General features: G+C 37.4%; 1 protein-coding gene across 6 annotated transcripts in view; it reads right to left on the bottom strand.

The window, feature by feature from the left end:
* Positions 1 to 24,714, bottom strand: part of HELZ (helicase with zinc finger) — an 86,319-nt gene that overhangs the window by 45,678 nt on the left and 15,927 nt on the right. For 3 of the 6 annotated variants that reach the window (XM_069032931.1, XM_069032934.1, XM_069032930.1), the window contains exons 2-12: positions 23,255 to 23,482; positions 21,487 to 21,523; positions 18,063 to 18,187; positions 15,857 to 15,913; positions 15,011 to 15,059; positions 14,516 to 14,591; positions 11,315 to 11,513; positions 10,191 to 10,298; positions 9,595 to 9,892; positions 6,089 to 6,356; positions 1,233 to 1,566 (exon numbers count right to left, since the gene is read on the bottom strand). In XM_069032931.1, the coding sequence (XP_068889032.1) occupies positions 1,233 to 1,566; positions 6,089 to 6,356; positions 9,595 to 9,892; positions 10,191 to 10,298; positions 11,315 to 11,513; positions 14,516 to 14,591; positions 15,011 to 15,059; positions 15,857 to 15,913; positions 18,063 to 18,187; positions 21,487 to 21,523; positions 23,255 to 23,464 (1,761 nt within the window). In that variant the 5' untranslated portion in view covers positions 23,465 to 23,482. Of the gene's footprint in view, positions 1 to 1,232; positions 1,567 to 6,088; positions 6,357 to 9,594; positions 9,893 to 10,190; positions 10,299 to 11,314; positions 11,514 to 14,515; positions 14,592 to 15,010; positions 15,060 to 15,856; positions 15,914 to 18,062; positions 18,188 to 21,486; positions 21,524 to 21,611; positions 21,665 to 23,254; positions 23,483 to 24,714 lie in introns of those variants that run through there. The other 3 variants (XM_069032932.1, XM_069032935.1, XM_069032933.1) reach the window with 3 other exon arrangements.

Consider the following 24,714-nt stretch of genomic DNA (forward strand, 5'->3'; position numbering starts at 1 on the left):
TTTAAATGTAGAAAAACTGTGATACTCATCTGGGTGACACTTTTAACAGCCCCTTCTGGGAGTCCAAGCAAGGTGCCTGGCATTAAATACCTATTATCTACCTGCATTCACCACTTTCTTAACAGCTTGTGATTTGTTTTGTTTTTAATGCTGCTTGGATGGAATCTAATAGCTCTATTTGCTGTTGCAGAGTACTGAATGAGGCCATCTGGGAAGGAGAGGGGTGTAACCTGCTTTAATATACATTCCACAATCAGAAAACAGTGGAAAAGGAAGTTAATCCATTGCCAGGTTCACAGAGCAAGACAGAGAACAGAGGAACCACTCCAAAAATAAAAGAGTAGCAGCAGCCATGGTGCTTTAAAGTTCACTCCATCCCACCTTTATGAATGGTTTACTTGATAAATGCAGAATTGTGTCTTTATTAAAGTTTAACCAGAACAGCAGGTAAACAAGGCACCACCAAGTTTCTGTGACTAATTATAAGAGAAAAAGAAACCACCCAACTTATCCAAAATCCACAGAAATCAAAGCAGTTATCAGTGTTTGAGAATCATACAGAATATCAACTCTATTGAAGAGAGCAGCAAAATCTCCAGCACCTTTAACAAAAACTCCATACATCCAAATTACAACCTCCTCAGTTCTAACCTGAGGATCGCTTTCCAAAATTTCAATTAATACTTAATCATAAAAAATTTCCTCACAATTAAAATTCATTCAAATATAGGTAATGCTTTAAGAATCTGACCACCAGTTCAGTGACACACGTATGAAGTACTAAAAGATTTTACGAACAACTTTAGGACCTGATTTCTAATGCAGAATAGATCTGCTGCCTCAGGCCAAGATTTGTAAGACACTCAAGGAAAAATTAGCCAGTTCCTGGAGCCCCAGCTCATTTGGCATTCCAGTCATGTTTCCAATAGAATCAATTAGTAAGTTTAATTATCGTTTTAAGAAAACAAACACAAAACCAAGAGCTCAGAACAACATAAGTCTTCCCAGACCAATTATTGATGTTAAATTAAGACATTAGAATTCTTGCATATGTTTCCCCCAAACAAAATAAATGGGAAGAGATAAACCTTTGGTGAAAATGCATTCATTCCAGGCAACTCCAGAGACCTTAATCTGAGGTTATTTCTGTTTGGTAACAAGATCAACTATGGAGCCAAAGCAAACACAAGGCAAAGAGTTCTGACACCACAACCACCTCCACCCAGACCTACCTGCATTTCACAATCTGCCCGGAGATTCAGCTCCTCACAGCATTCCCTGGATACCCTCAAGAATATATAATCCTTTGTCTTCTCCTCGATAGCCGCTTCATAAACCTTCTCTTTGGTTCCTTGGGTCTGTGCTGACTTTTCTTTAGTGACAGGCAATAAATAAACAGCATTGACTTTGGTCATCACCAGCCGTCCAGCCAAAGTGTCTTCAGAAAGCGTCTCAGTGAGCTTAAAGCGGCCAAAAAGCTGTCCATTTTGGGCGTATTTTGCACCTCCAGAAACACCAGTGAGCATGAAGCTTGCTACAATCTGCAACTGCACTTTTATGTTGAACCTAAGTGAGAAAGCATCGAGTCAGTGCGCAAAAATGCTCTCAAGATTCTGAAATTTCAGGCGTTCAGAGTGAAGGTTCACTTCATTAATTAATCTTTAAGTATAAACAAGTACGGTCAAACTGACCCTTTGTAAGTATGCAGCTGTCAAATATCCGCACTTTTTCCTTTTTACTGTAGCCTATAAAGTATGTATTTAAAAGGATGAAGTTTTAAAAAAGAACCCTCACAAGAGAGAAACAAATACTAGATACCAAAAAAAGCTTAGTGTGAATGAATTACATGTCCCAAAGCAGTAAAAATTTCTATTTAAATAGTCTGTAATCCTATGGTAGGTATGCAAGGAGAGACAGGCAGGCAAAGAACAGAGCAAGATTCCTATTTATCCCATCTGTCTCTTCCAGGCTGCACACCAAAGAGGGCAATCTCCATCTTAAAAGGTAAATGGTATTATACCTATAATTCAGAGGGATTGATTAAAATGCATTGAAACAAATCAGATTGTAGGCATTAAAATGATATAATTTTATTTGAAATGAGGAGCACCACAGGCTCAGCCCTATAAACCATCTATCCACAGAATGCCTATTAGCAGCAGCTTCCTCCTGTAATCAGTGATGTAACAAATTCATCCTTTGCAGTTATCACTTTCCAGAAGTCACATGCACAACACATTAAAGTGACTTATTATCACACTTTATTGACCTCTCACCAATACAAAGTAATCTCTTCTTAGTGTGTTGGGGTTTTTTAAACAGATTGCTTCAACCTGGTTTTAAAAGAACAAAGGAGGAAAAAAGTCTGACACAGTAACAATATTCAGTTCTTTTCTCATCAGCAAGTTTTTCCTAAATTTGCAACAAATTGCAGGAAAAAAGTAAAACCCAGTCACAAATTAAATAAAAACCCTTGGGAAAATACATTATTTTCTTGTAATACTTTTCATACTCATACTGGTTTTATTTGATCTGTTCTTCTTATAATTTCTATTTTAACCTAATAAACTGGTAATTGATCATTTAAGCCCTGCAATATAAATAATCATAAGCCTCTAACAATAAAATCCAACATTTTGGCTTGCTTGGTAATTAAACATCTACCAAACCAATCAAATACATTTTTCCAGATCTGGCAAATCACGAATCTTGCACAAAAACTGCAAGTTTGCCCCCATGTGGTAACAGCTGCTTCTTTACAGAATATGGGCATTGTCAGAGCCGAATTTCCCAGTCCTCCGCTTTCCAAAAGCAAGGGAAGTTTTCTTGCCTAAGAGGGATCTGTTTGGTTCATCACTGACCACAAATGTTACTGCACAAGCTACAGTGAAAGCATTCACCCAATCTTTCCCATTTCCACATGTGCCAATAAAAAATCCATTAACAAAAAACAAGCTTTCTCCTATTCAAGTGCTGCACTATTCCAAAGAAGCTATCAGCAAGTCAGCAACATCTGAAACAGCTCATATCTCCTTGTTAAAATACCATATAAAACATTTAACTGAGAAACAAGGGCTGGGAATTCTTACTGAGATACAATCCTTTGCTATTGTGAATTTATTTTGCTGAAACTTCCCTGAAGCTGATCCCTATGCTGCTGAATATGTATCAGCTGAAATTTAGATTTATAAAAATGTGCTGCAAAACAGTTTTATTGCATTTCTGAGATAAGGCACAGGTTAGTGTTTTCATAAATGACTGAACTGCATCTGCTGCACTAAAGGGAATCTCAAGTTTAGATTATCAAGCAATTTCCATTGAGCAAGCTGACACCTTCTGGCAAGCTACAAAACTACAGAATCCTCTCAGGATTTGATTTTTAAAAAATCAGAAGTTGCTTCTTTCATCCATTTCTCACCCTTGCTTTGCAGGGTTAGACAAAATAAGGTTTTCAGTCAGGCTTATAAAAAACAAACAAACAAAATCTTTTATTTCTTCCTAAGCACTGCAAATGCCAACCTACCTGCAGCGTTTGTGAAGCAGCCACAAGAAAATCTGTTGTTCATATTTAAAACCACAGAATAATTATGAAGAATGACTTCATAAATCATTAATCATCCAGTACCAATGCAAACAATAAATTCCCCAAAGGCAAATAAACCCATCCTGGCCAAAGCCCCAGGTGCCACTTTGCAAAAGCACATTCAGCACATTTGTTCTGACACCGACACCTGCAGGGATCAGGGTGTGCAGTGGGACACCTGCCTGGGGAGTGATCAATGGAAGACACAGTAATGACAAAAGCAAACTTATTTTCCATCAGAGCCAGTATTTGACACATTCACAGCCTTGAGGATAAATCTGCTCTGTAATTCTGGGTGCAAGGAAGGAGCTGTCTGTCACCTCACACACTTAAATGTTCATACAAGAAAACGTTCTAGTCACTCTAGCAAGTATATATTGCTTTCCTCTTCAATATGCAAAAGAGAAAGGAAGAGTTTTAAAACCATGAACAGATATTAACACTCTCCAAAACCGAACTACCATCAAGATTGGAACACTGCTTTGCTTTTCCTCAAAAACAGTGTGTTTGCACTTGGAAATTCAACAGCAGTGACTCCCTTATTAGTCTATTTTGTGATACTCATGTGTAGCAACTTGTATAAATGCCTCTTGAAATAGTAAAATAAACACGATTTAAAAGTAAAGTTCTCTTGAGACTATCCAGAACTCCCTTATAACTGAATTCAAGACACTTAAGAGCCACTGCAACTTTCACCCAATACTGTCCAGTTCCACTCAGGCGATTGATTCCACATAAAGTCTGTAACAGCGCTTTCCTAGAAAGTGGGAAATCATCAACATTCTGAAAAACCAAGGATCCACTTCCATCTGAGCTGCAGACACTCGTGTTACTCCAGTGTTGTCAGAAGAGACCACGTTGACAATCCTACTCCTTTTACAATGTACATTCACAAACCCTTTTAAGTGCAACAGCTCATCAACAGTCACTCATGGCACCACTTCAGAGGTGTTACAACCCACTTGCATCTGGATTTCTCAGCCCATTTTTAGGCTTGCAACCCTGACACTTTACTGGAGAATACCAAGTGTGTGATCTTAGCCCCACAGGAGTGAAACGTCTGCTGGTTTGAGCCCTGTTGCAATAAAGTGGGTCAGCTACAAGATCAAAAGAATATTTCTGTCATCAACACTATCAAAACAGAAGATTTCAAGAACATTATTAACACTTACTTATAACTTATCAAGCAATAAATTACTGCTGCACCAAATAGTCCAAAGGGGAAGCATTACATACAGGATACAATTATTTTTCTTTCATTTCTCCAGGTTTACTGCTCTTTGGTTTCCTATGAGGCATGAGAGTGCAAATCTCCAGGTGAAAATCCACTCAGTAAAAATACTGCTCATGTTTTGATGATATTTCATAATATTTACTTTAAATCCACTTTTTTCTCAAAAGGCCTTAGAAGAGTCAACCTGTTTATAAATATGCATGATGGAGAATATTTCTGTACGCTGGAAACAGTGTTCAAGCATGATTCCTCCATATGTTAGACTCCAGCTCAAGAGAAGAGTGCAGCAGTGATAAAAGATAAGAAACAGTTCAAATACTGCCCTTCAGCTGCAATTTAAAAAATAAATTGAACCATTTTTCTGTTTAAAAGTATTAGAAATACAACTACTCATAGTATTTTTTTTTCTAAGTTCTAGAGGGTTGGTTCAACTGAACCTCTGTAGCTCCAGGAATGGTTCTTCATCTTAAAAAAGACTTCCTGATTTGGAACTTTCAGTAATTGATAGAACTGAATTTGCTACCAAATGAGGCTAAAAGGATGTTATATCTTTTAGACTTTCCATTCTGAGCAGTGCCAATAGTTTAAAACTCTGTAGTACCACATGAATGAAGGAAAAATTTTTGATCACGAATATTAAACTACAGAAAAAAAGTCCACATGAAGGTCTGTAAGTGGGAATTTCACATCTTCTTCCTAAATCCATATTTTTCAAGCATCTACACCACTTGGGTAATACGTATGTAACACCTAAAGACACAACAAACCAAACAATGTATATTATATGCCTTTTATTAGGAATTTTTATTCAGAAACTGGGTGTCAACCTATTTAGGAAATAAAAGTCAGCTGCGACATCATCACAAGATCAGTCTGATCCACCCGCAATTCAATTCTTTATACAAAGATTTTACATATTCCTTTTCTATAACCTACTTTCACACAGGAACAAAAACATAACTATTATTAATATATTTTTGTACAGACGGACAAAAAACTAGAAACAAAAATAATTTAAAAACCATGTACAACAGCTGCTTAGTGCCTGCAACTGTAAGCACAGACTGATACACAGTTTGTTTTCAATTAATTAGCAGTAATTATATTTGTCAAGTGCTAGTGACCTTTACCAAACATTACTATTCCCTGCTTTGTTCAGGTTCAGTTCAAAGAAACAGAAAGCCTCAGTATCTTAAAGAAGCAGGTAGGTTTAACGAAAAAAGCTGTCACCCCCATTTTAATAGGAATATTTTTATAAAGGAATCACTTACTTGCTAACTTCCTTATACTGTGCTATTTCCTCAATATAAAGGAGGTCGTGGAGCCGTGACTGATAGTTGGTCTTGGTCAATGATTTGTCCAGGACAGATTGTGTGAATAGCTGGTCAGCAGACAGAGGGATTTGGTATCTGGTGAGAAGGCTCTTTTCCAATTCAGTAGTTTCATTAGGCTCAAACTCTACAATAGTCTTAGACGTGGAATCCCAACGCTTGGCTGTGGTCAGGAGCTGTTGCCGTGCGTTCATCAGGTATTCAAGGTCTGTGTGGAGAGACAGAACAGGGAAGGTGCGGTTTGTTTTTACAAACCCCAGGTGGTTTGGTTTGATTTAAAAAAAAAAAAAAAAAAAAAAAAATCCAACAAAACCCACTAGTAAAACCAATCTCCTGAAAAACAATGAACTAAACACAGGCAGGAGTCTCCTCTGCCCACAACACCTTTACAAAGTCATTGCTGGTACTTACCATCCCTACTTTTCAGGTGTGCACAGAGAGCAAGCAGGCTCTCCAAGAGTAACAGAAAATAAAACATTCTATAGATAGCAAATAGAATTAATAAAGACAAGCAAAGAAAGCACTTTTAACAATCACCAACAGCTTTGAAGGACTTGGCACCACAATACACTTTAAAACTCAACTGCAACATCCCCTCATTTCAAAAACATTAAATAGTGAGGAACCCTACAACATATATTATAAAATTTAGAAGGTCATCAAAACAAGTCGATAAACCAGCTGGTAAGGAATCATCGCATTTGCAACACTGTGAAAGCCTTTTAAAAAATTCTCCAGCCCCCGAATCTGTGTGTGGTGCAGTTACGTGAAGTAGCTAAAGCTACCTTACTAAGCAGAACTTAGGAAATGTAACCTAAGATGATATAACATTAGAAAATTAAAAGGAAATTAATTTTTCAGTATATCCTGATTTCAGGGACCACATAGCTTAGATGAGAAGACCAAGCACTTGTCTACAGCCACCTAAAATATATCCATTAATACCACAAAACCACTATGACAACAGTGAATCAGTTAACAGAATTGCAGTTAAATTGCAGAGCTGAAAATATTTGGCATTTATAGTCAAGCTATGCTATATTAATGTATAATCTCTGAGTAAGATTTAACATAGGTATCCAGGATATCACACCAACGCTGAAAATGTGCAAAAAAGACATTTTCAAATTCAAATTAAATGCTTAACATCATCTTGACTGTCTTTAGACTAAATAAGAAAAAAACCCCAGCATTTTAGCAGAAGAAATCTCCGTTCGGCTTGACTATGACTACAGGAACATGGCTTGTCTTACTCACTGATCTCATGTGTTCACTAAGAAGACACATTTAAATATATCCCTCAAGCCTGAACCATACCAGTCGCTACAGTTATATGGCAAGAAAAAGTCCAAGTTTATGCGGTTTGTTTGTCTGAAATAACACCACCACAAATGAAGCTTTCTCTGGTACAAATCACACCTCAGATCCCAAAAGCTCAGTAATTATGCTGGGACTGACTCCTTGCTTGAGCCATTTAATTCGCAGCACTGGAAAGGCTCTCCCTGGAAGCCTGACATAAACAGTTCCTGGCACAGATTGCACACACACAGTGACACTTTCTTAAAGAGCAGTTAGTACATAATCAGTGCACAGAAGACTTTGTACAGCTCCCTTTTTCTGCTGTAAATAAAGATTTCAAAATGCAGAATGCACGCTCCTCCATTAAAATATTTTCATGTTGACCTTTCATTCCTGCCTTAACATCCAGACAGGGCCCTGGATTACATGCAAACGTAGAAACATCGGGCATCTTTTTGTTAGAAAAGCACTTCCACAAGATCTCAATCTATATATACCAAAAAGTAAAAGAAACAATGGAACTGGACACAGCTCCAATGCAGTTATCCCTTTCCCTTTCCTATTACACAGCTCTTAGATTACACGGCAAAAAGCCCAGGATTCTGTACTTAAAATTATCTGTAAAGCTCTTAACACCTTTCCATCGGAAATAAGTATTAGTGATGACCTGCCTGAAGACTTAGTGTCCCTGTGCACACAGACAGGCAATATGTGGAAGGAACAGCAGTACCTAATGCTGGGGACTGCTACCTCCACTTCATTCATCACCTTCATGTGGAATTCAATTGGCTGTTCCTGGGATCCCTGTGGTTAGGACTTGGTTTAAGGCACCAGACCACAGATTGGTTTGACAGGAACTCTGACTCTGCAAGTAAGTCATGGCTTGGTTCCCTTGATCTTACCCAGGTTTACAAGGCAGTGTCTGTTCTCCACAGGCTCAGTGGCTTAGGCAGCCTGTGATTACCCACATGCTCCACGGAGATCACAGAATAGTTCCCAAACAGACCTTGCTTCCAAGATGCCTCTCCCTGGCAATGCCATACCCTCTAATTCCAGAGATTTTACACCATGCACAGTCCCCTGCTCCTGGCTGCAAGTGCTCAAAAGATCAGTTCATGATCTTTGGTATTTGCTATTTACAGCTTCGTTCTGTGAATGTTGCAAATGTTAATGTGATATCGAAATGCAGGTCAAGAATAGAGAATTGCTGTTTTCTCAGCTTCATCTTTTTTCCTTCCTTTTCCCTTTTCTTCTTCTTTCTGCTTAAATCCCAGCACTATAATTCTGTTCTGTTGGTGTTTTTATCTCTCAAGTTTTCATTAAAAATTAAGATCCTGTATCCTACCCTAAGGTTTACTGCCAAGTGATACAGTGACCTATATTTATCTCTTACACCACAAATCAAAGTCCTTCCTTTTTTTTTTGCACCTCTTCGAACATCTTTCCATTTTCTGGCATTTTTCTCGTACTGGAGTTATTTCAAGTTTGAACTGAGAGACACAGGTCAGTTTAATAAACAGATTAAACCCTTGTAGTAACTTGTAGCTCATTTTTTTACTTGAAAATACAAATATAATTACACTTCCTTTACATTTTCAAAATTATGTCAACAGCAAATTACTGAGTTACAACCCTATACTCAGTCTCTTGCCTATGACAATCCTAGTCAGATATTGCAAGAGGAGAAAAAAATACAGACCAACTTCTCAGATAATCTGTTTTAATTACTGGGTTTATTACCCCATGTATTCTTACACAGAAACACTTCATTTCTCTAACGACCTTTTCTGACATATTTAATGTCCTCATCAATATATGAATGTTTATAAAAACATAAGCATGTTTTTATAAAGGCAGAAGTTGCAGTGCTGCACTCGGACACATACCAAACTAGAAAATCCCAGCATTTTAATAATACTTAGGAACCATATTTGACACAGCGTAAGTCAAATTCCAATAATCTGCCTGATTTAGACCCTCTGAAGCTTTTGCCCACTATTTATATTCATATCTATGAAGAACATAACATACAGTACGAAACATTCACGAGCTGTTGACAGAGATGCTGTTCTGCCCAAAACTGAAAAGGAAAGAGATGGCATGAAAGATCTCCACTATTCAAAAAAAAAAAAGTTTTAATACATTACCTTCAGTTGAAGCAGCATCAATCATCACTCGTTGCATGAGGACTGGTTCCAATCCAAAGTCAAACACCACAGTTTGGCGAAAAGTCCCAAAGATTTCTGTGTTAAAGGCTATACTGACTTTGTATATATAATGATCTATTCCATTCTGGACCATCTTTCCTCCTATCCATTCCTGACAGTTTTCTGGAACTTCTTGTGATACCTGGGTAGTGCTGTCTCCAGCAGATATTGCAACGATACTAAAGTGTGGTCGATGGGCATCATAAAGCAGTGCCACTCGATACAGCATTCTTGCAGGCTGGAAAAGAAATGCAAAGGTTGAAATACGGAAATTATTCCAGGAATAACTTCATTTGCAATCAGATAAAGAGGGTTAATAAGAACTACCAGTTTCTCAGAGCAGATACAGGTTCTGCCTGATTTCCAGAAATCTGGACAGTTGGTACATAATCACCAGAGCTGCTTGGAAAAGAGAAGGGATGGTGCTAGGAAGTTTCTCTACTTTAAGAATGATGCAACTGAAATCTTAATTGCAAAAGGTTATGGGTTGCATTCTAGTTATTACTGACTCACTTTTAAAAAATAAGTAGTCCTACCTTACATGTGAGAGCAAATGTCCATGTCTGGTGAGACTTTTTGGTGGTGACAGTTACTGAGAGCTCAGGATTATGTTCTACTCTCACTCCTTCTACATATTCACTAAGCTAGATTAAAAGAAAAGGAAGATAACATTAAACTTCTACAGGCAGTATCAAAATACAAACATTCAGGAAAAGGTAGCATTTTTTCAATAGAAAGAGGAAAGAATGGTTTCCCAGATCATGCAGGATTGATGCAAGTCCCACTCAGGAATTAACGTAAATACGCGCTAACGCAGAGACAAGCAAGCTGAATCTACCAGATCAGTCTGTGTAAGCGCAGAACAGAACCATTTAGGGACAATTAACCACAAGACTTGATTTTCAATAACGAACTTAATTGTAAATTTTTAAAGTAGAACAAGATTTCATTTGGAAAAAAGGATCTGTGATACAATGAGGCCCAGAAGACCCCAGATCTCACTAACATCAATGAGACTACTGAGACAACAGAAAACGAGAACCAGGCTTTCTACTCATTCAATGCATTTTGCATAAAGTCCACTATTCCCAGATTTTAATCAACAATAGATGGACCGAAAATTCCTTAGGGTCAGTGGTAAGTAGAGCTGGTCAAATGCCAAAAAAAATATTTTTTCTAATTCCAAAGAGCTGCTAACTTTGATCATATCCATACCCCACACTCCTTGGTACTCAAACACTTTTGAGTATTTGGGGGATTGGCTGTTCTTCACACCAGTGCCTGCAGCTGCAGGCAAAGAAAGGGAGCCACACACAAGTAAGAGTATTCCCCACTAAGTTGTGAAAGCTGCACCATTTATTGTTGTCCAGTTTAAGAAGTTCTGCCATCTAGTCAGGGAACAGGAACAATACCATGGGACTTGCCTGACCCATCCTACACTGGGAATAGTGAATATGCAAAACGAACAAGCTGTGATTAACCCACAAATCAGCCCAAGTCTCTTTGCAAAAACACCTAGGGCAGGATGGAAAGGAGAGCAAATGGGTTGGACAATTTCTTGGTGAGGAGTGATTCGACCAGCTCTGATAGTCAGGGCCAAAACAGGCTCATCTGTTAGTTTTAAATAGGAGCACATAGAGAAGCAGTATATTTTCCTTACCACTTTCTCAGGAGATAACGAATTCATCCATTTCTCAATCAGGGTTTCCATATAACTGCCTGAACATTGTTTGTTTTCCTTTTGCTGTTTTAATCTGATCAAGCGGGAAGCATATCGTTTTTGCCATTCTGTGAGCTCTTCCTGGGAATGTGCTGAAGTACACTGGGCACCATACCTACAGATTCCTTGCTCTAAAAATCTACATGAAATAGGAAAAACGATTATGCCTTGAACTTCTAAGCCTCCAATTAGAAAAAAAAATAAAATAAATTTATCAAAATTTTACTTGCAAAGCCAGAAGGACCATTCTTTAAGTTTCTCTCACAGATCTAAAGGCAGTTTAGTCCATGTGAACTAATTTGGAGATATATATATTTATACAGCATTTTCTAAGAGAGGCAGCAGCTTCTCTTATTGCAAAGCCCAGGAAAGTATATCAAATTTCTTAGAAACATAGGGGGACAAAAGTCTTAAGAAATTTCCTGCTTTAAAGAAAACAGAATCAAGTGTTTGAACAGCAATTAACAAAAGGAGATCACAGAGCATCCCTGAAATGACTAGGCACTGTATTAATATGCATCAGCTCCCTGTTAATCAAGGGCAAAGGAAAGATGTAGCATAATTTCTTCCAGTGATTACATTTTTAGCTGATAAATACTCATTCAGCAGTTTTTCCTGGAGCAACAGTGACATCACGTGGTCCCTTCTACTAAATACACCTACACATAAACCTCTAGGAAAAGGCTTAATCCTCTTCTTTGGAAAGGGTATTCATCTAAAAGGATCCATTCTTGCAGACACTAAGAGTTTCTTAAAGAAATACATTTTCCATTTAGTGGCATGTGTTGATGCATCAAATTAATGCTGTTCCAAAGGCCTGGATACAACTGAAGCATTCTAGTTCTCAGGATTTACTGCAAGTCTGGGCAAATGCCTGTATAACTTGGGAACTATTTTTATAATTTAACTTTGTATTAAAATTATAAACCACAAGGCAGTAGATGCACCTCCATCATTCTTCAAAACTGAAGCACTTTAAAAATAGATGAAAATGAAATAGGTGGGATAGGCTTAAGTTCTGAAGGTACCAAGAACGCATTGGATATACAGAATAAAATTAGGTCAGTGTTGGGGTCTCCTCCCCCTGCCATGTAGCCCTGGGAGAGGGGCCCTGGGGGGGAGGCAGGTTTCCCTGCCCCTGCTCAGCCTCGTTCCCCATTGGTTGGTTTGTGTTCCCCTGCGCGGGCAAAGCAGCTCGGGTGCTGACTGCAGCAGTCGCTTGGCAGAGCCCGGCCATGCGGCTGGAGAAATAAACATCTCTGAAACATCTAGCAAGAATCCATCCGTATATATTTCTTTTCCACGGGACTCCTGGTTGGATAAAGGTGTTGCAGTATCCCCACTGCAACAGGCCAGGAGACGTTTGTTTGTTTGTTTGTTTGTTTGTTTTGCAAAAGGAGACTATAAAAAGTTAATGCAAACATCACATTTTTTTTATTTCCACAGTACATGTGTTATATAATGTGAATTAAACTGTGAACTTTGAGCTATGAGACAAAACCAAGCCACACCTGACATGAAAACCTAGCAGCACAAATACCTGCATATCTAGGTCACACTTGCATCAGTGGTTATAATTTGATTTAGCATACACTTTTCCTTTAAGAAATGTATTTTAAAGTTTGCATGCCCAAATTGTAAACAAAATAAACATGATATATAATACCATATTACTAAAGGCCTTCTCAAGCTGTTTCTTGATATATTTGAAATTAAAATGTTTTTCTTGGCAGTCAATTTCAGTACTTTTACTGTCAATTTTCCAATTCACCACTGCATTAGAATGCTAAAGTACAATTATGATTTTCACAGCCTAAAGTAAATGGAGTGCAAGCATAAAAAATTGCTGACCTGTTCTTATAACCTACATAACAGATTTAAAATCAAGTGGGCTTCCTTTTGATTATTTAATAGGAAAGCATATTACTTCAGAATTTGTCATCATTATACAGGTTTTCCAAGATCCCATTGTTCGTATTTTTAACACTTTTTTTTCCCTCAACTCTACCTTCTTATTTAATACCTTCTGCAATTCCATAGCTTCATTATCTAGAATAAATATGCTGCACTCCTACTGCTTTACAGCACATAGGGAAAAAATAAACCAGAACTTCAAAAATTCATATTCAGTACCTGCAACTGTCTCCTCATAAGGAACTAAAATCTTTAGTCTCTGGTCAGAATGATGCTGTTCAGAGGGATTTGCTCAGAAAGGCACATCCTTCTCACTGGAAGGGTTAACAGTGAGCATAAAGCTCATTATAGCTTTAGTGGAAAAATGTTTCAGAGCAGTGGTTGGAAACGTGGGATAGATGTTACTCAACAAAAGATCACCACAAGCTAAAAACTGTAAATATCTGCTTTTTTAAAATTGCTGAATAAGCACCAGACATGATTAAGAGTCAAGAAAAGTTGCCAAGATTTAGCATCTCTAGAAAATCATGCCAGAAGTAGCTCAAAATCAGCAATTCAGTCATTTCATTTAAAAAGCAGGCCAGAACTTTTGAAAATAATTTGCATTTGTTACATAAATGGCAGAAGCAAGTGCATAATGATGGTTCCTCCCCATATATATTAATATAGTTTTATGTAGAGCAATCACAATTAACAACACTAAGTACAGGCATTATTGACCAGAAGACTGGAAAAGACAAGGAAAAACACCAGTGCAAGCCACTGGATCTTCTCTGTATGTTTGAGTTTATGCAAAAGGACAAATAATGAGATCTGAGGGAAAGTCTACTTTTTTTGTTTAATCTGAAGACAAAGCCCATTCATCTGAAGGCAGCACCATAATCTCACTGTGCTTCAGTGTGCTTACACTGCTGCTTGGGGAAATTTTCACACCTCTGAAATCATCCAAATTAGAAAAGGTAGGGGAGAAAGACAGATGCTGACCTGTCACTAGAAAAATGCCCCTCAAACAACTATATTATGAAAACTGAGTTTTATAGTGATTCCATTCTATAAACTGAAGTGCTCCTGGATAAACTGACCCTTCCAAAAATCTGTGAACAGGTCAACTCCTATTCTAACAAGTACCTTCACTTTCCTGGCCTCTTAATCATTCTGTCAGCAGGTAAATAAAAGAGGAACCATTCTGCTCCCTTGGAGGAGCTTAACATGAAGCAGAGAGTTTACCTTTTGCAGAGTGTGTATTCCTCACTGCTTGTGACACCCCTGGGAGGGGGGCGGAAATGCCAACCGTCCTGGGACCCTGCCGAGACACAACCAGGGTTAATTCTCAATTGCCAAGAGTTTTCCAGTCAGACACTAACTGCTCAGGGATCCATATCTCTAATCATCAACACAAGGTGTAGCTGGACACAAGCAAAATTATCCCTTCCAGAATTGATTTACAATCCCTAACAAACTCCTTTAGAGCATAGGTTGTGAAGGCAAGTTTCAAACCATCTCCAGAACGGAACAGGCCCTGATAGAGCCCCCTGGTCAATAAACAGAAACTTCTGCCTCCAAATCCAGTCACCACTGAGATAATTCTATCTCAGACAGTGGGGCTCATCATAACAGTCAAGCCCCTTTTTTGCTTTTTGCCTGCAATGCAGCGCTGAGCATTCAGCAGGATCCAAGTCTTCTCACTAGGAAATTATGTAGCTTTAAAATTGAGTTACATACCTTCTTCTAAATCTTCTACATGATATCCTGATGGTACTTTACCAGCTGCCTACAATTACATAAAAAAGCCCACAGTTAGAAAGGAACACAAAACAATTTCATCAACAGGAACTGCTGTCAAAATGGGTTTTAGAACAACTATTACAAAAATATCACTCATAAGTTGAAATTACTTCCAGTCATAAACCCTGCTGATAACAGGGATTCTGATGATAACAGGAATTTTGACAAGAACACAGAGTCAACTGGTTAGAAGAAAATTTTAGAGATTTTTACAAGACCAAACTCCACCCTGTGATCAACTTAATGTGGACTGCAGTGAATTTCTAAAACACCAAAAACTAAACTGCATTAATAAGTCTTTCAGCTTTCAATCTGCATCAAAAATAAAGCTCAAATAAATGACTAAGCATAAGGAAAAAAAAGAGAGGGGACAATTTAATCAGCAGACAGGAGAGTTTGATGTCCAGTACAAAAAAAAAAAGGTGATTAAGAAGGTATTTATATTGTTAAAAAAATTCTGAAGTCATGTTTATTACTTCAGACCAATTTCCAACAGAGAAAAACATAATAAATAAATAAATAAATAAATAAATAAAGCATATCTAAATGCTTGGAATTCTTTCTACTTTCTACTTCAAGAATCAACAACCTATTAGCATCATTTTTTATTTTCTCATACTCATACGCTGTTGGGTAAAGACCAACACACCAGCAGAATGTTTGAACCAGTCTGTTCTCAGCCTGGATCTGAGCCCGGATCTCCTGGGACATGTGGAAAGCAGCCCTTCAGCTGCTTCAGGTACTTATTTCCCAATTATTTCCCAATAATATCCTCATTATTACCTCTGTTTCAGCAAGAAGTGTTTTCAGTCGTGTCAGATCTTTAGTTACCATCCCGTTCTGGGGGCAAAAAGAATATTAATTACTGAACACCATTACATGCACTAAACCACAGCAAGCAAGTCCATTGCCCCCATTAACACCAAGAGAAAGGCAAGAATGAAAATTCGAGTTTGACTTACAACACCAATTTTAAATGACACTAAATAAAACTGAGTAAACATTATGGTGAAAAAGTGAATTCTACACTGGCCAAAACCAGCACTAGACTTACAGCAAGTATCAATACAGGACAATTCAGGAAAGTACCATAATAAGAAGAACTTGAGGAAAAAATTATACCATGGTTACTGCAACGCTTCAGCTCTGAAGAATTAATATAACAATCTTTCACTGCTGTTGGAGTGATGGATTCATTTCTTTTTAAGGATCTGCTTTACAGATCACTAATTTCTGCAGCTCCATAACTCTTCCTGCTCTGATGTAGACTGTGTAATTTTTGGAGTTTTCCCTCAAAAGTAAAGATTAGCCATGTAACTAACTGCATAATCAAGTACATCTGAAGTAAAAATCTTTCAAAATTGAATTTATGTGAAATACATAGCTATTCGTAACAATTTCACACTCTTTTAAGTCAAAACTTTGACTAAAGGAACCCAGACCTATGGGGTTTGTTTCTATAATCTCTTGCAGAAATTTAATTAAGTGCTCCTACATTTGTTAGATTTCTCCATGTTCTGACTGTGCTACTGAGCAGCAGAAATTATTCTTTGCTGAAAACTTACACACTTAACAATCTTCACACTCAGGCTTTTTCCAAAATGATTTTTCACTTTTGCAGCAGAAGGCTGAAAATTGAACTTGTTGAGCTTAAATGTATTAGAGCAAAAAATGTTACCAAGAATCATTCTCTTAAGCCACTGGGGAGGAAACTGGATGGATTCCAACTCTTCAATAAATTCATTCCAAAACTTTGCTTCACTTCTTCTTACAAACAATGGCACAAGTCAGAAAATCAGCTGCTGATTTTAATATTCCTACTGAAAACAACTGTGTCTAACAACCTAAAGCTTGTAAAAACCGCTCAAACTCTGCTTTAGGATGACACTCTGGAACTCTATACAAAGGTACCTTTATTTGCACAACAGCAGCTCAAAACAAGGGCACGCTACATTCCCTGCAATAAGGCTATTTTACTAATTTTTCCTGAAGGCAAGTTTCCTTCAACCTCACCAGGAATTTTTCAATGAAACATTTTTTCATTAGAAAACAGCTAAACAAAGAAAAAAAACCCTTTATGTAAAAATAGCCAGTGGCTGGGGGGGAAGGGAATTCAGGATACAGCCCAGACAGACAAACAGAACTCTCATAAACAACCTACTGATTCAGTTAAGCACCAAGATACAGGAGACAGGATCCAATCTCAGGGTAAGAGGTTCTCCTGCAAGTTTCTGATGTGACACGTTCCCCTCAGTCTGACCAAGCTATGACCATGTTTCTGTTTACTAAGACCAGCAGTTCATGATGATGAACTTCCTATTTAATCCAGATAACAGAAATTTAAAAGACGCTATTTTTTAGAGACTCACATATGTCCCTAATTTTCCCCATATGAGCAGTCACATAGGAGTCAGAAGTTACTTACACATCTGGGGTTAAAAGCGTCTTTACAAGTTTTAACAGTTCAAGGATAAAATAGAAGCTTTGAACTCAGACCTCTACCTTCGTCTTGAAATGCAAAGCTTTTGTTCTTTTCCTGAAAAGCTTTTTATGCTGTCTTACAACTTATCATGGGCCAGTTATTTGAAAGACCAATCAATAATTTTTCTGCTTTAATGGACAGAATTCCAGAAGTCCATGCAAAATGGGGTCAGGTAAAATTTAGAATAAGCAAGCAAAAGTTTGAGATTTGTATTATTCTCGTCAATCACACAAATATGCAAATTTATTTTACATTCCCTGATGATTCCGGGCCAACAATGAAAAAACTTTTCAAAATCCTAACAACTCTGAAACACTGGTTATGCAAGAACCTGGCATCCTGATGACATACGTGTGCCCATATATTTATCTTTTCCACACAAATAATTTTTGTTGCAACCTGCCAATGAAACGTATGTTTGGAAGTTTGTTATTAAACAGATTTTTTAAAAGAAGGAAATTTAAAACTGTTTTTTTAAATCATGTAGATTGCAGCAAACCCACTTACCAGTGATTCCCCCATCAGTGATTTGGAAAGAACATTAGACACAATTTGCAGCTTCCCTTTGAGATGCATGCAGCAGAGCACTGCCCGAAGAGATCCATCGCCCTTGGCCAGCCCCTCTCCCAGCACTGCAACACAAATCAGCTACCATTATCCTCAGCACACCAAACATTTAAGTCATACATACAGTTTTCCTTCAGCCTTAACAAGAGAACAAAGTCTGAGGTTCAGGTTGAATCCAGGGCTTCTTGGATGTAAATTAAGTATCATGTGCTGTTGTCTAATATTAACTTGAAGCTTGTCTCCCACCATCTAATAAATGCTGCACATGAGCTCAAAAAAGGTTGTCATGTTTGCATGCTAAAATAGACATAAATATGGGAAGGGTAAATTCAAATATCTGACACAGACACAAAGGACCTCCTCTCACAGAAAAAGTAAAAAAGAAATAGCAACCAACAACCTCTCAGTAACACAAACATGCTCAGGAAGATCCATTCATGCTCACAAAATGCATGCCCTGTCGTTTCCAAAAATAGCCAACCTCCTCATGGGCAATTCCTGCTCCTTTAAAAGGGCTTTCATTCACTTATGCTGCAAAGTGTGGCATATAGGAACGACTGTCTGAGCCCAGAAATTTACAGGCTCCATGTAACAGAAAACTTTCTGAATGCCTCCTAGCACGGGATCAGCAGCGAGCAGTGCCAAACAGACACTTTCCTGAACACTTCCAGCAGGGACAGGATTTATTTCACGATACAGACGTGCTTCAGACAAGCTGGAACAACACTTAATCACATGTATTACCTGTCCAGAAAAGGAAATGCCAGAGTGACTAAAAAGCTTAGCAAGCCTAGTGTGTGAATTGAAAAGAAGGCTGGACAGTTGTTTAAAATTAAGGAATTATAAAATAACTGTTATTGCAGGCAACATCAACATCTGTGTTTGTACTGCTACTCATGCAGATGCAAACAGCCCCTGCTAGTGCTAATAGGAATTTCACATTCACCACAACTTCAGGGTTACATTTTAGAAAAATTATTCAAAACTTCTCACTCAACAGACGTTCACGTCATTAACAGAAAATGCATTAAAGACTCAATAAAGAAATAGTCCCACAAAACATTTAAACAAAAACAGCTAAGCATCTCTTCAAACTGCAATGGTAACTAAATCCTTTCTTATAAAGTGCCTCAAAGATTAGTCTGAATTCACCACTCTGATAGTACTGACCACGTTGCCAAAAATAGAACTTACTTCCCAAATCAGAAGCAGAAGCACCGAAAATAGCTTTAACATGTCTGACAGTTTGCTATTTTAATCTCAAATATTAAATCTCCAATTATGATATTTCATACCACTATCTGCATAATATCACCAAGCTAAAACATAAGGTTGCACATAAAAAGTTGCAACACATTAACCAGTATCTTTTGGGAAAGATTTGTGGAATAATTTAACAGATTTTAAGTTATCATAATTCCTTGTAACACTGCAAGCAGCATACTATAAAGAACATGTATTTCTCCAGCTATTCCAAAATACACTGATCATTCAGGTTCAAATAAAACCATCATAGCTGCGCAATGTGTCAAGTCTTGTAAAAAAGCTTTGCCCATTATAAACAGCCTGTGAGCATCAAGGAGTGTGAGTATCAAGTAGTCCATGCTAAGGTTGTTTCTTCCCAATACTTCAAACATCAAACTAAAACTAAGACCTTCTGGGATCATAAATGCAGATAGCAGATACTCTAAATGTCAGGTGCTGGGCTACAATTGATAACCACACATCATGGAGAACCACAACCAAATCATTCATTCGTATATTCATAAAAATATGGTATGTGTGTATATATATATATAAACACATACACAACATTTTTATATACATACATAAATATGGCATTAGTAAGTTCAAAAATGTCCTCAGTTTTAGATCTGGAAAAAAATATGTGCAGAATATGCTGGCATAAATGAAGGAAATTAACATTAATCTGGATGCTATTTCTTTGTTAACTAATCTACATTTAAAGGCTGGTTTTTCCTACTTAATTTTAAAAAAGAAGATAAGAGATCAGTGGTCCCATTCCACCCACTTCTACGCCTGTCCAGTGAGAGATGACAAGCAGTTACCATGACAGTTCCTTTGAGATACTGATAACTGACACACACACCAAGAAAAAGTTCCACAGATAAATGTCACCCCTGTCCCCTATGACAAACCCATCAGAGCTCATCAATGAGAACACTATTCATTAAAAACAGCATTCTCCCTCCTACCTCCTTTAACCATCATTTGGCTTTCCATATGTCTCTCACTTTTATTTGCCATCACGAAAGACAACTCTGAAGTTAGAATATTGCACCCCTATAGCATACATCAATAAGGTAAAAGAAATTTTTTAAAACTTTCAGACTATTTTAAGAATGGTACTTATTAAGCGACATTCAGACTTTTGTAAGTTATTAAACTTTAATTTTACACCTACAGAAAGCAAGTTTCTTTTTCTTCGTCAATTTTTATGGACCTTTACAAGCAGGCTGCAGAGCCCCACAAATTCCCCAAACTATGACTTGACTATCAGTGAAGACAAACACATTAAAGAAAACCCAAATCAATTTAAAATCCACAAACCCAGAAAGGAACAATTTAAAGATTATCATGGCTAGCATAGGAATGTCAGAAGAGTAGATCACAGTCTGTGTAACAAAACTGCACCTGAAAAAACTTCCTTTAACATTCAGGAGTAGTTAAAGAATTAAAACCGAAAGGTAGGACCTACCCACCTTTTCTTTCCAAATCTAACTGATAAACTGTGTTCCAACACTTTCCAAACTCAGTGAGCTCTCAGTGTATTCTGAATAATTTGCATTATACATGAACAACAGAGGATTAGGAAAGATGGTTAACTCCTTCAAAAATACCCAAACTGAACAAGGCAGTGAAACATGAAAGGCTCAACTTCAATGTGACATAGGTACATTTGGAAGCTTTAACAAGTGTGCATCATCTTGATTTTCTCTGAACTAAGGCCCAAATGCAAACCAAAATATCCACCATGTCCCTCGGAAGAAAGGCAGAACAATCAGCTGTCTTTTTGTCTTTATATTCATAAGAATCCTGACATTATCAACTCTTCCTACATTTGTGCACTAAAATAACTATTAGCTAAATAGCACCACTGTGCCAAAGACATGTATTTGAGTCCTGGAACAAGAGAGCAAGAGCTGAAAAATAGTGAGATCTCTCTTTAAGGAAAAAAAAAAAAAAAAAAAAAAGCAGAAAAAGTATTATAAAGCAGATACATAATTTTAAATAGGAAAAAAAACCCTGTTAGGAAACTAACAAATCTGGGCATCAGTTTTAAAAATTCAGACAACTGACTGCAATTCATAACACTATTTAATAAAAAAAGAAATAAGCATACCATGCCTACAGTCTTCATCTGCTTGCCCATACTTTTTCTGAAAGGTAAAACATGAAAAGTTTAAAAATGGCATTATTCCAGTTAGCATAAACAACTACATGCTAAAACTTTTTAGAAACCATTACCTTGTCTTTTCCTGGGTGGAACATGTAAAGAACATAAGTCACATGTCAATTATAATATAATTAATTCTTAGAATGCTGACTCTTTCTCAAATTCTCAGTTAATTCCTAAAATGCTGACTTTTTCTCCAATTCTCAGCACGGAGACATTTTAAAAGAAGAGCCTGAATGTGCAAAGGTGTATGTTTTATACAACACCTAGGAAAAAAACAGAAAACTTTCTAGACACTGTGTGGTTTTTAATCTTGCACTACTATGGATCTGTTGAAATTTTAAGATACGCGCATTATTTTATTCTGCCTTTTCAGAAGTGATTTTGAAGATTATTTTGTCTAGAAAACAAGAAGGAAAGTTTGGATTGTTTTCCTCTTTTACTTTTAAGACTTTACATATCTATATAATTCAAGTCTTTAATAGGAAAGTTTTGATTTCAAGTCTTTTTCCAAACTCCCTGCAGACTTACTGCAATAATAGCACTATGATGAACATCCAGATAGGTGCCTCAGAGGATTTTCAAAGAATGGCATCAGAAATGTATTAAATACTCCAAGCACCAATGTGCATATTTGCTTATGGAAATAATTTTGAGAGGTCAAGTCTGCAGTAACACAACTTCTATTAGAAAAACCAACCTCAGTTATTTGTGAATCTCTTCCCCTGAGGAGCCATAAGATAGGTCACTTCTTCATTTAAGAGGTTTCCCAATTCTTGTTTTGCACACTGAATAGTCCAATCCAGCTATTTATTTAAAGGATGCTTAAAAACACTCCCTCATCAGATGGGCAAGATTTGTCTTAAAGCTGCCCAGCAAGGTCTTGTGACTTGGCCAAACTTTTTCCACCTGGGATGAAACAGCTCCTACTCAATACATAAAGATTTGGAGTGGATAAGGCCCCTGTAAATCTGTAATAGCATTACAGAAAGGTAAGAAAATGCAGGTTGTAGGCTTATTCTTAAGCACTGTAATGTCCTTTCCCTTAAGAAACTGTAGCTCTGATGCTTTAAAGAAAGGACACAACTTTGGCAATGGGGTCACCTATAATTCAGGGTTATGCTTCTTGTTTTGCATTTACAAACCCTTACAAGACCCGTTTTCACCTTTCCACTAAATATTTGCCTGAGTCTAAAAGTTACATCTTTCACCAGATATGCGCTAGTCTAGCCCTGGAAAGCTGGGATTAAGCATTAAAAAACTAATTTTAGGCATACGCAAATGGAGCTAAAGCAGGTATAAACCAGTTACCTAGATTCTGGCATTTCTTAACTTCATTTTTTGAGTGTTTTTATTTGTGGAAACTTTAACTTCGTGCTCTTTAAAGATAAGGTAATTTGGTATGTAATTCAGCATATGTACCCTAAACTTAGCTATTTTGCCTTCCAGGAATATATATATATATTTTTTTTTTTAATAATGTTTGAAGTATTTTTCCTTATTTGTTTAGAAAACTGTGATTGAGACCCAAAGTAAGAGGTTCCAATCCTGAAAAATAAACAGATCAGGGAGAGCTACAAGACACATCATAGCAAGAGGGATTCTGTGGGCAGAGCAACATGCCAAAAATTCTGAGTTGTATTTAAATCTTGACAATACAAGATATTTGACTTTTCTTTCCAGTTCACTAGATACTATAAAGAGTCACACTCACAAGTTGTAAAAAGGAAGCAATTCTATACAGAAGAGTCTCGATTTTGATGCGGTCGATTTCTGCCTGGCAGGGCTCCAGGAGATGAGCTGGGGGGTACTGGCTGAGGGAAAGGAGAGCCTCTGTGCAATGCTTCACTGCCACTTCATAATCCTGCTGCTTAAGGGATTCACATGCTTGTTCACATGCCTTCTCTGGTCTTCTGTCTGCCATGACTCAGGGACAGAAATCCTAGAGTGGGGGCAGAGGGGACGATAAAATGTTGGTTAGCTGTGGAATGGCACTGAAAACTTGCCAACCAACTTCCATTCCCATCTCAAGGTGCTGTATCACATCCCCCTTGTGCTATGCCAGTCACATTTCCTAAACCAAGCTTCTCACTAACTAATTTCTTCCCAGGCTTTTCTCCATTGCTCCCAGCTCTTAGTTTTGATTCTAATTCAAGAAGGTACATAAAGCCCACGATTGATTTTAAGAATGTAAGTAGGGGTTTCAAATTTTAAAGTCAGCATGGATTTAAGCAGTGGCTTTTGGGTCTTCAGTGGCAACACAACCTTTGCTTTGGAAGGAACACAACTCATCCCCTAAGTGCTGTCTCTTGAGCCTGCAGCCATGGACTCCACGACACCTTCTCTTCCAAGTACTTCTCACCTACACTCGGGAGGAGGAGGTGCTTCCTCCGGGGAAAGGACAACAGGGAGGGACAGGGAAGGATAGGAAAGACCAGGGGGTCAACAGCAAACCAAACGCTTGTGTACTCCTCCTGCTGGTTTAGCTACATTTAAAGCTGAGAAAGTCTAGATACCCCTGCCACACCAACACCTTTGTGCAGAACTTCATAAATAATTTTAAAGTAAATATTTGAGGGGATTGAGATAGTTATAATAGAAATCTGTATACAGACAGACATTATCTGCCAATAAACTAAGACAAATGGTTATCTACATCTGAACCACCAACAGAAGAGCAAAGCACTTTTGTAATCTCTGTCTACATTCTCCCTTCATTGACATAATATTTAAATCCATGATTCACATCCCTAGAGACACTGTACTTTAAAGCAGACTTCATAAAAACGGGTTCTGATAACTGAAAGAGGAAAAAAACTAACAGTTCTCATTTTTGCTTTTAGCAAGCAGCATATTGTCAATATTTCTGATTACAGATCAACTATTACAATTCTCTCAAGTAACTATTTTTAGTCCACTTTAAAAATTCACTGTTAAAAGCTTCCTTTATACTTGGTATTTTCAGATTTTCAACCAAAGGTAAAGTAACTTCAAGAATTTATCTGGAAGTCAAATAAATGCACTTTCCCCATATGAAAAATAATCCATGACCCCACTTTTCCCATTAACACATGCCTAAGCCAATATTCAGGAGAAATGTAAACAAGTCTTTTAATATATTGTACAACATAGTGTTCTATGTTTTCCCTTCTATTCTAAATTTCCATTCAGTAT

This window comes from Aphelocoma coerulescens, chromosome 18 (genome assembly GCF_041296385.1).
Source record: "Aphelocoma coerulescens isolate FSJ_1873_10779 chromosome 18, UR_Acoe_1.0, whole genome shotgun sequence".
NCBI classification, from domain to species: Eukaryota; Metazoa; Chordata; class Aves; order Passeriformes; family Corvidae; genus Aphelocoma; species Aphelocoma coerulescens.